We start from the raw sequence: 18,372 nt of genomic DNA on the forward strand, positions 1-18,372 counted from the left end.
TCACAAAAAAAGATCAAAGGAAGAATGCACTAAATAGCGATAATATAATGTCTTTGTTGGCAATTTGAAGGTCTTCGTAATTTTCATGAATTTAAAAGTTTAAAGTAACTCTAAATTAGAATGACTTTCAAATATGCAAAGCTTTATTATTTACATTTTATACAATATACTAATTCTTATAACATTTAATACTAGTTTGATCAATACAAGTAAAGACAAACATTGAATGCATTTGTTCATTTCTTTTTCTCTTCCTTTGTTCTGCAAACTAATACAGGGACATTAGAATGATGAACAAGATAATCACTAACACTCCCTAACAGTGTCCTCCGTAATTTACCAAGACCTCTAGTTCCAGTAATGATCAAAGCGGCGTTTTCTTCTTTTGCAACTCTTAAAATTCCTTCGGCGGGTTTTGATGCTTGGGTACTTTTAGCGACGCCTTTTAACTGAAAGGAAAAAAAGAAGTACAGCTATCAGGATAATAATAATATTTTGTTTTGTTATTGTGAATAAATATTGATTATCATTTTTAAGAGAATCACTGACGATCTCTTAAGGAAATTTGGTTTGATGCATGTCACATGATATATGTATACAGTCAGCATATATATATTCACATTTAAATATTGACAATTCCGGGATCCACAGTTACTGTATTTCCTGAAAAGATACTTAAGATGATTTGAAAGAGTAGCCTGTTATTTTCTATACTCTGGCAAATTGACACCCTTAATACATCCTTTGCAATTCATGGTATTTTTATCGAGTGTATGACTGTGATAAATGGGGCTAACCCTGAGTGTATTGTTATCTGTTCAACCATGCCTTTAAATCGAATGTACCCTGTCCCTTACTAACACCCCTTTAAGCACACATTCTTTGTTATAACGTATATTCTTCAATGCTCATTTATTTTTTACCTTCATGTACGGTTCTAGATTATATGTTTGAATATTCTTAAATCAAAAATATCTCTTTTCGAAAATTGTTCATTAGTATGTAAGTGAAACTTATTTGTGTTTCATTTCCAACTTGCATTTAACACACTAATGTTTTTTGCTAATTATTCTTGATTTTGTTTGATGCCTAATGATTAACATGTATACCAATTTTTCTTTCGTCTTCGATGTCGTTGAAAAAACGAACGTTGTACACTGGAAGACGCCAGAAGAACAACAACAGAGAAAGAGGAATATAGAGACGCTTCTATACTTTGAATAAAACTATTGTGCGAAATATTTGTCATCACTTTTATTTGATTGAGAGTTATTGTTTCCCTTACTTTAAAAGCTAATGGAATGATGTACGACCTTAAACTGTAATAGAGTGTTAAATCGTTCATGTTATTCAATTAGGCAACCTCATGAGAATTAACAATTACTCCCATGTTTCATAGAACAGTCCTTTATTGTCTTTCATACCCGATCTGTTGTTCGCCGTAAACATCACGACGTTTAACCTTTAAATAAAATGGAAGTAAAACGACCATAAACAATACTTTTGTTAGTTTTTGTTTAACATTGTCAAAACGTTTTATATAGTATTTACGAGACCCTAGCGTGCTTATTAATTATTCAAAGCTAAAAAGTGAATTTGTTATTTTAGGTATTCAAGAAGAAGATGTTAATTTCATGTTACACACAAACTCGTGTAGTCAAACATGTCATTTGCATTGATTAAAGTGACATTTCACAAGATTGTGATTATCAACTACACGTTTCCTTGTATATTGAATCCATGTTTGTTGGTTTGTTCATGACTTAGCTTTGTTGATGTTCTTTTAATTTGCGACATTTTGTTTGTCTTCTCATAATATGACATATGTACTATATAGTCAATCTAATCATCTTATCATATAAGACATATTTGTTCATTGATAGATATTTGAAAAAAGATATCGACAAAATGCAAAATGCTAAATTCTGGTATAACTGATCAGTTAGAGCCACAAATCAACCATAACTACCATGAAGGTAATTAAAAAGTTGTAATTTCAACAATTACAACTTTATAGAGACATTACTTTCAATCTTTGTAGACAAGCCCCAAACTCTTCGAGTCTAGCTTCCACCTTATGAATTTCGTGATCTAATATGGTTTTGAATGCGTCTACGTCTTCAGGGTTTGGTGCTATAAGAAAAGATAAAAATAACACGAAAATATTATATATTCAATTGAATTTATAACCTCCCTGGCTTTTAATTTATTAAATGAATATATCTAAAAGTATACATGTCATCAGTGAAGGATATATAATCATTATAATTGTTGAAGTTATATCCATAGTTTTTTCAGCATTTTCCCTACCATCTTATAAATCAAACACGAAAATATTTTCCAAATATAAAAAAAATGGAATATAGATTTTGTTCATCAATAATTGTATTCAGATATTAATTCATACATGTATATATTAATTATTACATATCAAAGACAATTTTCATAATATATGAATCAATTGATTAAAAAAAGAGAAAATAATCAATGAAAATGAAAAAAATATATATATCGTTTTATTAATATTAATATACTACATGTCTCTGAATAAATCAAGTCTTGGTGAAATGTTACATGTTTTTCCCGCGACACACATTAGCAGTTTGTCCGTGAGAATGTTCAGATTGTTCTCAGATTGATATTTTTCATCATTATACGATATTAAGCAAACAAAAACAAATAAATTATTCTCTACAATGTCAAACTTTACTTTTCCTTTTAATTAAATTATATCGATTGTTTTCTTCTTTGAATTGTTGTACATTTATCATTTCAGGGCATTCATTTTATAGCCGACTTTTGCGATATGAGCTTGGTTCGTTATTTGAAACCATACGATGACATATAGTTCACAATTTCTGTGTCACTGGGTCTCTTGTAGAGAAATGTCACATTCGCAATCAAACCACATCATCCTTTATTTAATAGTTTCGCAAATTGTACGGTCTTAATTACATGTAAATGGGGAGGTTTTCCTACACTGCTTTTTGATACTGAAAGAATAATAACAGCAACCACAGGATAGCCGAACTGACTGTTGATGACATAAACTTTATCTAATATAATCTAAGATATATGGTATATTCTCCATTTTTTTTTATTAACACGTGTCAAATATAGATATGACCGAAAGCGGATACTACATTGAGACAATATCCTAACGACCATCATCCGACCCAAATAACACATCCCGAGGTAATATGCGGTCAAAGGTGTGAATACTTCAAGGTCCTAATATCTGAACAAACCAGAGACAAGAAAAGTTGTTAATGAATTTTATTTTAGAAGTCTTTCCAAAAAATATCAGCTATATCATTTTTTCATACACATTTTTTAATGAACCAGAACAACCTCTAAAAATGTGGCTGACGGGGTACACGCTGTTTTAAAGATTCATGATTTTAACTTACAATGATATAGTTCAGAAGAGGAAAGCAATTCGTTCATCTCTACACAATATACCAATATTACGTAGTCATCTGTTTTGTGAACGTTCTTGGCATACCCTAAAATAACAATCATTACATGTTATGGCTTCAATTTAACCATTATTGAAAACAGTCAAACTAGAATTTAACCATTGTATAAACTAGCAAACTAAAATGAGAAAATGTAGCATAATGATAATTTAGCATGCAAACCGTGTTAACGAAGAATGTTTATCTCGTGATTACATCGGTTTTATCTACACAAATTCTATACTACATCGCTGAGAACAGTTTTAGTTTTGCAATGATGTTTTATCAATAGTGATGCATTATTACCATGCGTGTCGTATGTTTATACGTCCAGAGATAATTGGCATATCTATTCATGTCAATTATTCATAACAGGCATTGGCGTTGATATCTTTTGATAAAGTGTTGTTTCGGACAGGAAATTGGTTTTTGATCTGTACTATTGTAGAAATAGAGCAAACAAAATCAAACGATTGAGGGTTATTGTCATTCAGAAGCTTCAAATTAAAAAAAAACAACATCAGAAGGGCTTTGTCATTATTATTGTTTTAACATACAAAAACCTATATTTTTTTTATAGGGACAATTTTTTTTTAAACAATGTTGTTTTTAAATTTTAAACGATTTTTCGAAATTTCAAAATCAAACAATTTCTAAAACAAAAAGTACCCACCCATGCCGCCTTACATACGAAGAATGCTTGGTTCCTTAAATCATAGGTGACATTTTACGTGCTATTTACAGTTAAATGATTTGTAATGCTATTCGTTCTTTTATTTGTATATTTCTTCCCTTCCTTCTGTCATACCTTTTGATAAAACTCGAAATTAAAAATGTACTATCCAAAAGTAGTAATGTAGTACAGGGAATTAAAAACAAATAAAAATAAAAATAAAAAACAAATCATAGGTCACAAAATAATTTAAAAAAATGCAATTCAGAACAGTACATGGTTTGTAAAAAAGCAAAGAAAGGGCCTGTTATGAACAGCAAAATGATTCTCCGCATTTTTTAGACTCATCATTATAAATGTGGTTCGTGCTATGCATGAAGTACAATGTAAGAAATGGTGAGTTACTCTTATTAAACGTACATTTGCTTTTTACCAAATAGGAAGAAATAAGACCACTTTCAAAGGGGAAATCTGAATCAATAACTTGTTTTTATGCGCTCTTAAACAAAGTCTTACACTTTTTAATACTGTAACATATGGAATTGAGTACAATTTTTCAATCCTACTAGTGAACATGCAAAGAAACTCATCATATTTACCAGGATTAAATTTTGTACTTACGCCAGACGCGCGTTCTGTTTACAAAAGAGTCATCAGTGACGCTCGAACCCAAAATAGGCCAAATAAAGTACGAAGTTGAAGAGCATTGGTGACCTAAACGTTTTGCCAAATACAGTAGTAATCGACAAAAGCACTTAACACTAATACAGTATAACATTGAAGCACACAAATAAGCACACGTACATTAAACATTGTAACATCTCTAAGACTTCTGTTTTTGTTTCAAATTGCAAGATTAAAAGTCCTGTTAGACCAGTTTTTACGAATGAATATTAATAGGCCTGCCCTGACGGATTATTTGATATCTTACTGAGCAACTATAGTAATATAACATAGTCATATTTTCTATGTTTTTATGCGTGGTCAGTCCAATATTGGAAGTGTTGAATTACATATTCCATTTAAGTAAGTTTAGTATATAACATGATAATTGTGAACATAAAATAGAGAGTAAAATAAAATGAGTTGCTTTCGTGCTTCTTGTTTTTGTTTGTTTGAAAACCGTAGCTGAAACAAGTGGTAAGTTCTATCATCAGATTCTATTGACTATTGTGCTGGACCGACTAATTTTATTTACTTACAATCAATATGACACAAAATGATATTCATAAATGCTTCATATGTAATTTATAATTCATGTCAGGAAGTCATTTTTCAAAGAAAACCTACAGAGGAGACAACAAAGGAAATTGTAGAATATCTCATACATATTGATAATGTATAAACTAATTTGCACTGCATATTAAACTAGATTAGAAACTATTCTCCACGTCAAAAACCTTATAGTTGAATGGGGTCATAAATACATATTAATTCAATCGTCGATAACGAAAAAGCAGTTTCCTCGTCAATTCTTTTTAATATTTGCGAAGTGTAAAACTCGATGGTTATAAGTTTCTAAGTTTAAAAAACATTAATGTTCAATGAATTTTAATATCTCTGATGAAACGAGAGGGTGCTACAGAGTAAAGGCTTATAAAAAAAACATTGCTAATTAACAATAAATTTGTTGTCAGGCATAGATTACCTTAGCTGTATTTGGCAAAACTTTTAGGAATTTTGGTCATCAATGCTCTTCAACTTCGTACTTTATTTGGCCTTTTTAACCTTTTTGGATTCGAGCATCACTGATGAGTCTTTTGTAGACGAAACGCGCGTCTGGCGTATATACAAAATTTAGTCCTGGTATCTATGATGAGTTTATTTGCATGTAATGTAATGTTTAACCAATAAAACTGAAAACAAATGCATGCTAATTATCATACGTCTAATGTATTTTGTTTTTGTATTAGTTAAAATTAAGAATAATGGAAAAAAAAATCACACGTTACAAGAATCTGGCATGAGACTATTAAGACTAGTTATATAAGCAACAATGTACAATAAAAATTGTGTCTGTATCTTATACTTTAGTATGGAGAATAATTCATTCATGTCAATATTATATTTGTTAAATATAAAGTTAAAATTCATGTCAATATTATATTTGTTAAATATAAAGTTAAAATTCATGTCAATATTATATTTGTTAAATATAAAGTTAAAACATGGGTGTTTTTGCTTTCAGCATCGATTTCTTGAAGACAAAATAAAATTTAGCATGCTCTTGTGTATAATCATGAGTTAAACTAAACAAAAACCATTATTGTCAGACAATTATAACTAGCAGCTGGAAAAAAGAAAAAAAGTCTTCTTTAAAATTTTGGCTTTTAGAAATCTGTTTATTTCAAAACATCATGACAAAAGTTTGACCAAATGTTGTTGTAAGTTTTCATAGAAATTATGAAATAGTTTGTTATTCTTTAAAGAGATTTTAAAATAAAAAATGACAGTCCATGTGCAAACTGTCGGCTGATAATGCACCAAAGATAACCCATCTCATATGATATATAAGATAGAACACATCAGTATTAAATTCACACAGTAAACCTTGATTTGTGCAGCGAAGGAGGAACGTCGGCACAAGAACGTAATAAAAAGGCTTTTAATCAGAATAATTATGTATCAATATTTGATATTATCAGACATTGCTGTGATATTTTTATTTATACTAAAACTGTTTAGTTGATGAAAAAGACACGAAGAAAATCCCGCAAGGTCACATGCAATAATTATTTCTTTCATGTGCAATAAGTATCATACGTAGAATAGAAACGTTTTCCTATTTGATCCTTTCCAATTAATTCTCTTGAAATTAAATTCCCGAACTTTAGCCTATGTACAAAATGTAATCCTTATTACATGGAACTTATGGCAAATATGATTAAAAGTAAATTTGCATTGTATTTGGATCAATAACAGTGAACAATAAGGAACGAATATTCTTTGCTGTAGATATTATTATCAAAAGTACACTTAAACAAACATTACATTCTTTGACGTCCCTTGAATATCTTTTGCTAATCAGGTATTGCTTGAGTGTCAATTGACAATAAAAAAAACCCAAGTGTCTGTTGTATCAATACGCTCCTGTAGATAACTCGTGTATCTATTTATGTCAATATGTCATGAACGATATTTCAGTGATGTTGTTTTTTTAAGATTTTTTATCAGACACATATCCCATTCTGACCATTATTATCTAAGAATATAGCACTCTGTAGTATTCCGTAAGTCAGAAGTTATATATTAATCTGTAACCAACGTTCTCTTGACAGAGTTATTTTAAACTGCATATGTTTATATAACATGTATAATAAACAGAATCGTGTTGTACAATCATTGCGTCTGTTATTTTGGGGAGATGTGGGGTATACACTAACCAGACACTAACCAAACAAAAACAATAACCAACATATATCTATTGGGCAACATTAGTGAATTGGTTAAACTGTTTCTTAAGATCACATCCTTCCCCTGTATGTCCCGGTTTGTGGATTAGCAACAACGTAGATTAAAGGAAATACACTAAAAATTAGAAGAAGATCAAGTACTTAACTTAAAACTATAAATGATATGATAGACTACAAAAATGTAAACAATATTGAATAAACCCCATTCTTATGTGTGTGCGAAACGTAGATATGTCAAATATTTGCAGAACCCATATTGATAAAAATTCTATTAATTCTTATTCATTGCTGTACTAATGTTTAACACTAACACATGAACGCGAAACATGTTTACGTATTGTTATGCGTTTACTTTTCTACATTGGTTAGAGGGTTGAGATCTCACAAACATGCTTAACCCCGCCGCATTTTTGCGCCTGTCCCAAGTCAGGAGCCTCTGGCCTTTGTTAGTCTTGTATTATTTTAATTTTAGTTTCTTGTGTACAATTTGGATATTAGTATGGCGTTTATTTTCACTGGACTAGTATATATTTGTTTAGGGGCCAGCTGAAGGACGCCTCCGGGTGCAGGAATTTCTCGCTACATTGAAGACCTGTTGGTGACCTTCTGCTGTTGTTTGTTATTTGGTAGGGTTGTTGTCTCTTTGACACATTCCTCATTTCCATTCTCAATTTTATTTCGATTCTTTTCTAATAGTTGTAATTAATCACAAACAAACACAGATGACCATCAATATTTTTATTTCACTTATGTGTTGCAAACTGATAATCATTATTATACACTGAAATAAACTCATCATAGATACCAGGATTTAAATTTTATATTTACGCCAGACGCGCGTTTCGTCTACAAGACACTCATCAGTGACGCTCGAATTAAAAAATGTTTAAAAGGCCAAATAGCTATAGAGTACGAAGTTGAAGAGCATTGAGGACCAAAAATTCCTAAAAGTTTTGCCAAATACAGCTAAGGCAATATATTCCTGTGGTAGAAAAGCCTTAGTTTTTCAAAAATTCAAAGTTTTGGTAACAGTTAATTTATAATTATGAACATATCAATGATAACTCAAGTCAACACAGAAGTGCTGACTACTGGGCTGGTGATAATTACTCTCGGGGAAAATAAATCTCCACCAGCAGTGGCATCGAGCCAGTGGTTGCAAATAAACTCATTATAGATATTAGGATTAAAATTTTATATTTACGCCAGACGCGCGTTTCGTCTACAAAAGACTCATCAGTGACGTTCGAATTAAAAAATGTTTAAGAGACCAAATAGCTATAGAGTACGAAGTTGAAGATCATTGAGGATCAAAATTTCCTAAAATGAACTCTTGTTATTGCATCTTTATCTGGAATTGTCACACCTCTTATAATAATATACAACTGCGACATTTAACAGTTCTTATCTTTGATAAGCCATTTTACAGTTTTTATCAAATGAAGTCAACAATATTCTACATAAATCTAAGGGTACAAATAAGCATATGTTGTGTATCAAATCCAGATGAATCAAGGTTAATACGCATGCCTTGCTAAAAAATTAAGTGCATGATGGGAAGAAAATTAATATGATGTTTATGTGTGTAGGACCCTGGACCAAGATAGTACTCCCAACCGCGATATTGAAGTTGAAATACGACGGTTTGACGTTGAAGAGCATTTTTGTCACGTTGAAGAACGATGACGACATTGGGACGTTATCTTGGTGTTTGATACGCCAAAGTGCGATGATGGCAACGCTGAAGTGTGGTGGATTACATAAACTATTTTTTCAATGATTTTGATATCAATGTAGACGTCACTTTTAATTGTTCATAAGGGGGATTTACTTTCAATACTATGGGAAATGGATGAAAACTACAAGGGAAAGAGGGTAAATATTACCTTCTGCGATGTACTTTTTATTAAAATGTGTTTTAGATGTATGAAGCAGCGTGGCCTTCTTTGAATAAATATGTACCCGCAGACTCTCCGAAATATAATATAACGGTAAACGAGAAAATCATGAGTGTAACAAAATAAAGAAAAGTGCTAACGCAGAATTATATTCATATTCAGATATTTAAAGAGGGCGATCTCTCGTCTAGTATGCAACTATAACTTATGACATACATAGACAATGCAAATGTGTATTGTTACGGCCAGAAATCGCCTTTAAATTGTAGCCAACAAAAGACACAAATCAATAGTAAAATTTAACAATATTTAATATACAAAAGTTTACAAAAGGTATTATACAAATATTACTGTTAACTTAACTGTCAAAATATGAGTCCAATCTGTTATCTTTATCTGTATCCGGAAATCTTTCGGAATCCAATTTGAATATTACGTTCACTACTAATGTCACAATCCAGTATGATGTTGTTTGTAGAATAAAACTGTCAATCCAAATGCTGTGAATACTAATGTCTATCAATGTCTATGTCCAAGTTTAATTATTATGAGAGTTTAACTTTAGTGTCTGTATATATAGTGTTGTCATGGAAAATTCTAGAACACTCTATAATGGAACATTGTGGAAAATCCTGGAAAGTTACAACGGAAGTTTCTGGAATAACGTAGAAGTTTAAATTACGCATCTTTTATAAGGATCATTCTAGAAAGTTCCAATCATTCTGTGATTGTTCCAGTGATTCCTAAACTGCACAGTTATATAATTATTTGGTAAAAAACTATCAGGCCATACAACACAAATTAGGCCAACATAAATAAATACAATAATTACAATATCATAACACCTCCCCCCTTAAAAGAAGTTTTAGTGTAACAAAAACTTATCATGAATAATATGAACAAAAAAACAAAGTATATTCAAAGTGATTTAATAAGCTCTAGATAAAGCATCTGCTAATACATTATCTTTACCCTTAATATGTTTTACAATTACATCATATTCCTGTAACAATAAACTCCACCTAGTCAACCTCTGATTCTTGTTTCTCATTTTATGCATGAAGGTGAGAGGATTATGATCAGTATAAACAATAATAGGATATACAGTGGGATTCAAATAGACATCAAAATGTTGAAGTGCTAACAACATTGCAAAACACTCTTTTTCAATAGTTGAATAATTTTTCTGATGTTTATCTAATTTCTTAGAAAAATATGATATAGGTTTTTCAACATTATCATCTGTCTCTTGATATAAAATAGCTCCTATTCCTACATCGATTGCATCAACGGCAAGTTTAAATTGTTTTTCAAAGTCTGGAGTAATCAGAACTGGACTATTAATTAAAAGTGATTTGCTATTTTCAAAAGCTTTTTGACAATTTTCGCTCCAGATAAATTTAGAGTCTTTTCGTAAAAGATGAGTCAATGGTTGAACAACAGTAGCAAAATTTGAACAAAATTTCCTGTAAAATCCAATCATGCCTAAATATCTCATAAGTTGTTTTCTATTTGTAGGAGGAGGAAATTTGGAAATAGCTTCCACTTTAGCCATTATAGGTTTTACTTGACCTTGGCCAACTGTATGCCCTAAATAATCAACAGTGGCCTGACAAAATTCACTTTTACCAAGATTAACAGTCAAATTTGATTTTGACAAGCTATCAAAAGTATCATACAAATGTGTTAAATGCTGTTCCCAGCTATCACTACATACAATAAGATCATCAATATAAGCATAACAACAGTCTAAATCTTTTATAACATTATTGATCATTCTTTGAAATGTAGCTGGAGCACTTTTCATGCCAAATGGCATTACAGTATATTGAAATAAGCCATCTGGTGTAACAAAAGCTGATATTTCACGAGCTCTCTGTGTCAATGGAACTTGCCAATAACCTTTCAATAAATCAAATTTGCTCACAAATTTTGCTTGACCAATATTGTCAATACAATCGTCTATCCTTGGAATCGGATAGGAATCAGATTTTGAGACTGAATTTACTTTTCTGAAATCAGTCACGAAACGAAAAGTTTTATCTGGTTTTGGCACAAGGAGACAAGGAGAGCTCCATTCACTGTTACTCGGCTCAATAATATCATTGTCAAGCATATATTTAATTTCTTTTCTCATAACTTCAAGTTTGAGTGGATTGAGCCTGTAAGGATGTTGCTTAATTGGAGAAGCATCTCCGACATCAACATCATGACAAACAGCAGTGGTTTTGTTTGGCACATCTGGAAAAAGATTTTTAAAAGAAAATACCAAAGTTTTTATTTCTTCTCTACGATCAAAAGACAGATGTGCAAGTTTTGAATCTAAATTTGACAAAATTTCTGAATTTTTCAATCTAACTGTCTCTTCCATAGTTTTACAACTAAAAGTTGGTTCAATTACAACTGGTTTGTCATGATTGTTTTCACATTTAACCATGCCTAAAGTGGCAACTGGTTTACTCTCACATTCATGAGTACGCTCAAAATATGGTTTTAACATATTAATATGACACACTCTATTTTGTTTGCGCCGACCTGGAGTTTTTACAATATAATTCAAATCATTAATTTTACTCTCTATTGTATAAGGACCACAATATTTAGCCTGTAAAGGATGTCCAGGGACTGGCAAAAACACAAGTACCTTATCACCAGGCTCAAAAACTCTGTCCCTGGCATCTTTATCATACCATATTTTCATCTTGTTTTGTACATTTTTCAAGTTTTTCTGAGCAATTTGACAAGCAGTATACAGTTTTTCTTTAAATCTAGATACATAGTCTAAAAGATTCAAGTCAGTATGTTCAGTAAGCCACTTTTCCTTAATCAATTTTAACGGTCCTCTTACAGTATGACCAAATACCAATTCAAAGGGACATAATCCAAGGGATTTTTGAACAGCCTCTCGGACTGCAAAAAGTAGAAAATGAACTCCATCGTCCCAGTCTCTGTCAAATTGAAGACAAAAAGTTCTAATCATGTTCTTCAATGTTTGATGAAAACGTTCTAAGGCACCTTGAGATTCTGGATGATAAGCACTTGATCTGTACTGAGCAATCCCTAACTGGTATACGACTTGCTGAAATAAACCTGACATGAAATTTGATCCCTGGTCGGACTGTATAGACTTAGGAAGTCCTACTAATGTGAAAAATTTGATCAAAGCTTTGACGATAGTAGGTGTCTTGATATTTCTGAGCGGAATAGCTTCAGGAAAGCGGGTAGATGTACACATGATTGTCAATAAATATGCATTTCCGGTCTTGGTCTTTGGTAAAGGTCCAACGCAATCAATTAGAACTCTGCTGAAAGGTTCGTCAAAGGCTGGAATAGGCAGAAGTGGTGCTGGTGGTATTTTCTGGTTAGGCTTACCAACAACCTGGCATATATGACATGATTTGCAGTATTCTGCGACATCATTTCTAAGTCTGGGCCAGTAGAAATGCTGCAAGATCTTAAGGCAAGTCTTCCTTATACCTAAGTGTCCAGCCAAGGGGGTGTCATGGGCAAGACCAATAATTTCTCGCCGATAAACTTTAGGCACCACAACTTGGTATACCACTCTCCATTCCTCCTCTGGGGTAGCATCAGGAGGCCTCCACTTCCTCATTAAAATGCCGTCTTGATGGAAATAGCATTCAGCCTCTTTGTCTGCTTCCTCCTGTGGTTGAGCCCTCTGGCTGAGCTGAAGAACCTCAGGGTCTTTTTGTTGTTCTTCGAGTAAATTCTTTCGGTCTAATGAATGGCTGTTTACATCTGGCCATGGCATAATAACATTTTTGTTAACACTAGGTGGTTTTATAATGGCCTTTTCTGAGTTACTAGGATCTGCAATATCAGCTATAAAAGTGTCAGAAAGGTCCATGTAATCAAATTTGTCTTCTTTCAAATGATCATCTTGTTGTTTTCTAGCCATCGCCCTAGTAACAACACAAGCTGGATACAATTCAGCATCATCTTCAGGTGATTTAAAATCCACCACCGGTTCACTGGTAACAATTGGTTCAGCAACCACTTTGTTCCTAGCTAGATCATTTCCTAGCAATAATGTAACACCCTCAACAGGGAGATTAGGACGAACACCCACAATAACTGGTCCAGTTATCAAATCTGACTTCAGATAAATTCGATGGAGAGGAACATCTATACAACCTAACTCTACACCTTGTAACAAAACGGAGGCACCAACAGAAGTCTTCTTGGACAAAGGCAACACACCTTCTAACAATAAAGACTGAGAAGCTCCAGTGTCTCGTAAAATCTTAATAGGCTGAAGAGTGGTATCATCAACAATAGCAACAAACCCATCAGACATAAAGGGTTTGTATTCCTCCATATAATCACAAAAACTGGACTTAAAAGCCTGACGCGCAGGGCATTCCAATGTATTGGTAATATAAGGTGTCGTACAAGCACTGGTCTTCGGCTTATTATCTCGTTCATTCTTCTTCTGGAGTCTAAAACAATCAGCCATCAGGTGACCAATCTTCTTACAATAAGCACAAGTCAGTGACTTCTTCTCAAAAGTATCAAATTTTGGACTAGACATATTATAACTGGACTGACTCTTATTCTGTGGAACAGGCTTACTATCAGTATGCTCAGTGCTTTGATTTTTGTAATTTCCACTGGAAGTATTAACATTTTGACCCTTGAAACTTCTTTTATGTGAAAGAGTATAATTATCTGAAATAACAGCTGCATCATGTATTGACTCAACAGTTTTGTCGTCTAAATGTGTTTTTAAGTCTAAATGAACACATTGTTTGAACTCTTCTAATAACATCAATTGTCTTAGGTTATCAAAATTGTTATCTGTTTTCTTTGACGTAAGCCATTTATCAAATAGATCTTCTTTTTCCCGAGCAAATTCCACATATGTTTGTGATTCAAACTTTTTATAAGATCTAAATTTCTGTCTATATGCTTCTGATACTAGTTCATAAGCTTTCAAAACTTCCTGTTTTACCATATCATAATCAGAACTTTTTTCTGATGGAAGTGCGGAATATATTTCAGCGGCCTTGCCCTCAAAAACACTTTGCAGCATCGTAGTCCAATATGGCTTTGGCCATTTTAAATTATTTGCAATTTTCTCAAACTGTGGAAAATATTTATCAACTGTTTTTTCACAAAATTTCGGAACCAAACGTATATTTTTTGCTGCATCAAAATAATCTGATTTTGAGTGAACTTTAGTGTTGCTTTCATCTTTGACCATTTCAATTTTCAGTTTTTCCATCTCTAGCCTTTCTCTCATTTCAAGTTCTTTTAATTTTAATTCATCTTCTTTTTCCTTTTTATCCATTTCCAATCTTTCCTTCATTTCCAGTTCTTTTAATTTAAGTGTATGTTCTAATTCAAGCTGTTTTAATTTAAAGGCGTCAACATTTTCGACCTTAAGATCAAGAGCCTCTTCACCTAAAATTTCTGCGTCAACTAATTTGTCTATAACCAAATTTTTTATAATTTGTTTTCTCATAGATACTTTAAAAACTAATTTCAGTTGTTTAGCAAGCAACACTATTTCCTCTTTCTTTAAATTATCAAAACTCTCCAGGTCTGGCGTTTTTAAAAATTTACCAGCATCAAATGCCATTTTGTAGAATTTTGTTGGCTAGTTATAATAGAAATATTAAACAAATTTTGATTAAAATATTTTTAAGATCCCGGACGAGCCCCCAATTTCTGTTACGGCCAGAAATCGCCTTTAAATTGTAGCCAACAAAAGACACAAATCAATAGTAAAATTTAACAATATTTAATATACAAAAGTTTACAAAAGGTATTATACAAATATTACTGTTAACTTAACTGTCAAAATATGAGTCCAATCTGTTATCTTTATCTGTATCCGGAAATCTTTCGGAATCCAATTTGAATATTACGTTCACTACTAATGTCACAATCCAGTATGATGTTGTTTGTAGAATAAAACTGTCAATCCAAATGCTGTGAATACTAATGTCTATCAATGTCTATGTCCAAGTTTAATTATTATGAGAGTTTAACTTTAGTGTCTGTATATATAGTGTTGTCATGGAAAATTCTAGAACACTCTATAATGGAACATTGTGGAAAATCCTGAAAAGTTACAACGGAAGTTTCTGGAATAACGTAGAAGTTTAAATTACGCATCTTTTATAAGGATCATTCTAGAAAGTTCCAATCATTCTGTGATTGTTCCAGTGATTCCTAAACTGCACAGTTATATAATTATTTGGTAAACAACTATCAGGCCATACAACACAAATTAGGCCAACATAAATAAATACAATAATTACAATATCATAACAGTATACTAACTAGGAAACAAATACACCGCTAATATCAATTGCACGTCTGTAGATTTTAAACTATCACGCGTCATATAAACCATCGCATATCAACGAACGGACCATTGCACATCAGCGTGACCATTGCATTTCTGTGTTCTTATCCCACTTCTGAGTCCTAAGTGAAAAACAAACTTTGACATAATTTCATAATTGATATATAAAAGTAACATAAATAACCGAGAAAAAAGATAGTCTGAAATTAAAAAGTCAATTGTTCATTTGAAAGGTCTTTCCTTTTTCTTTTATTGATAGCCTTCTTAGGTAAAAAAATATATGGTTGCTAAGGACATTTATGTTCCTAACAATTAGTTATTATGGACAAAAATCATTCCTAAGGATAAAAATATTCTCCCAGTGTTGAAAATGTTAATTAAAAACTATTCATAGTCTTTGAAGTTAAAAAATAAGTGATTGCTAAGGACTTCTATGTAGTTGCTTGGGACAAAAATTTCATTTCCAGTATAAAGACATTCATATTTATATTATTCATAGCCTTCAAAAATAATTGGTTGCTTAGGTGTTTTATATCGTTGCTAAGGATCTGGACCTCCAACCTTGACCTAATTTTATAGATCTTATTATGCTGAACATTTTTGCAATTCAAAGTTTCTTTCTATCTCTAACCTCTTTTGAGTAATAAGCAAAAAATCATCATTTCCGAGCCCAAAAAATGATTGGTGCCATAGGTCCATAATAGTTGGTCCAATAATTTTGGACCCAGCATAACAAATGTAGATTTTGCCAAGACACGCATTTTCTAATTACATTTTATCAGTCATCCTTTACGGTTATTGAGTAAATTCGATAACAAGCTAAGGTCAAAATCTAGGTCATTACCTTGACGTTTGACCTTAGGTTAATTTTCATGGTCACGTGAATTAATGATCATTAATGAAGATTCAAGGTGGTTACAGCTTACAGTTTCTAAGTTTTAGTTGCCAACCGACATTGGTTAATTTTGATGAGTCGTTGAATCTTTTCAAACCAAATGTAATGAAGAACCAAGGTCAGCTTCTACACAAAATCTATCCTTCGGTTTTTTTTCTACCTATTATTGTTAAAGAGTTAGAATGATTACAAGGTTTTCGGTGTTAGGGGAGATAACCACTATAAAAGAAAGGTTACGAGGTCGTGCCCTTACCACAAAATAGCTTTTGGTCAACCGATACTAGATACCTAATATGATTTTAACATGTCGCGTACTTATTTTGGAAAATGTCGTTAAAGTTAGGCGGACAGAATATTAATAATCAGAAGATATACAGTAAGGTCTTTCCTTATAGTGAAAGGAAAGACCGTATAACATGCACTGTCAGTTTTATATAATGACAAAACACGCAACTGACGGACACTATCTTGATTATTAGTTAACAACTTTTATAGTTTATATACAGAATGCAACAATACATCAATACAGTTTGACATATATGATATTTATGTTTCATTTTTTTCCGTCTTGCTCGTAGATGTTATCCATAGATTCGTTTTGGTTTTACAAAATGATGGATGGTGTTTTACTTTAAAGATACAAAGAATACCTCATTGATTGATCAAATGTTTGCCTTCTGAATTTATATTACCATTCCAGTCTTCGAGTAACCTAGTTTTAAATGTTTTGAAAAAAGAAAAAAAATACTTTTTAATTTAAAGAAAATGCACCATAACCCTTATAGTTATAACTTATCAGAACAGTCTATTAATTTGCAATAAATAACAAACTGCACAAATAATATTTATAAATGTGATTAAGTTAGTTTCTTTTTACAAAATATGATGGCAAATGGAACAAGAAAAATCAGTATTTTCCAATTAATTAAATCACTAAACTTGACTAATCGACCCACGAATATAACACTAAAGCAAACATAATCTCCCTTAAAAACTGGAAGTATTTATGGGATAATGAAAATATTGCGCTACGCTCCTGGAACATGCTGAAAAGGGACAGCACAAGCGATTTCAAGTATGTCTGACATCTAGGTAAAATAAAAAAATCATCGATTAATTTGTTGGTTTTATTTAGTATGAGTTGGTTCAGATAGCTTAATTTCTTGCAATTATGAAGTGATAATATATTTTAGAAATGTCTCCAGATACTGTTGAACTTTTGTTTTATAAACTGAGGATTTATGTGGTATTTTCCAGGATAATATGTTATGTCTTATCGTTTGAAGTCAACATAATTATAAAATTGTCTTTCCATAACATCATTGTCATTTAAATTGGTATACTGGTATAAAGTTTGAAATTGAATGTTAGTAACGTAAGCGCGTCCCTGTTTTGTGACATTCAGTGGTATATGTCATTGACTGAATATGTTCGTTGTTGTTCTGCGATTTGCATGTTGTGTCCACTAAAACATTATTTGTTTATCTGTTTCCTTTGCGATGAATGGTCTTGTGTGGGTTTGTGCTGTATTTATGTCAATTATGTTGCTATTTAACGATATTTATTTTAACATTGTCGTAAAGTGGGAGTTTTTGTTTGTCATTAAGCCATGTTCAAACCACATTTTTTTTTATAAAATGTCAAGAAACAAGTCAGGAATATGGCATTTGTTATCAAATAGTTTGTTTTCTCTTAATCGAGTTA

At 31.8% G+C, this 18,372-nt stretch overlaps 1 protein-coding gene across 1 annotated transcript in view; it reads right to left on the bottom strand.

Moving 5' to 3' along the window:
- Positions 1-200: 200 nt before the first annotated feature.
- The window catches only part of LOC134701071 (universal stress protein YxiE-like), a 53,015-nt gene continuing 34,843 nt past the window's right edge, over positions 201-18,372 (bottom strand). The window contains exons 2-4 of the mRNA XM_063562216.1: positions 3,411-3,506; positions 2,027-2,133; positions 201-449 (exon numbers count right to left, since the gene is read on the bottom strand). Coding sequence (XP_063418286.1) covers positions 237-449; positions 2,027-2,133; positions 3,411-3,506 — 416 coding nt within the window. The 3' untranslated portion in view covers positions 201-236. The remainder of the gene's footprint in view (positions 450-2,026; positions 2,134-3,410; positions 3,507-18,372) is intronic.

The sequence above is a fragment of the Mytilus trossulus genome, unplaced genomic scaffold (assembly GCF_036588685.1).
Source record: "Mytilus trossulus isolate FHL-02 unplaced genomic scaffold, PNRI_Mtr1.1.1.hap1 h1tg000211l__unscaffolded, whole genome shotgun sequence".
In the NCBI taxonomy this organism is placed as follows: domain Eukaryota; kingdom Metazoa; phylum Mollusca; class Bivalvia; order Mytilida; family Mytilidae; genus Mytilus; species Mytilus trossulus.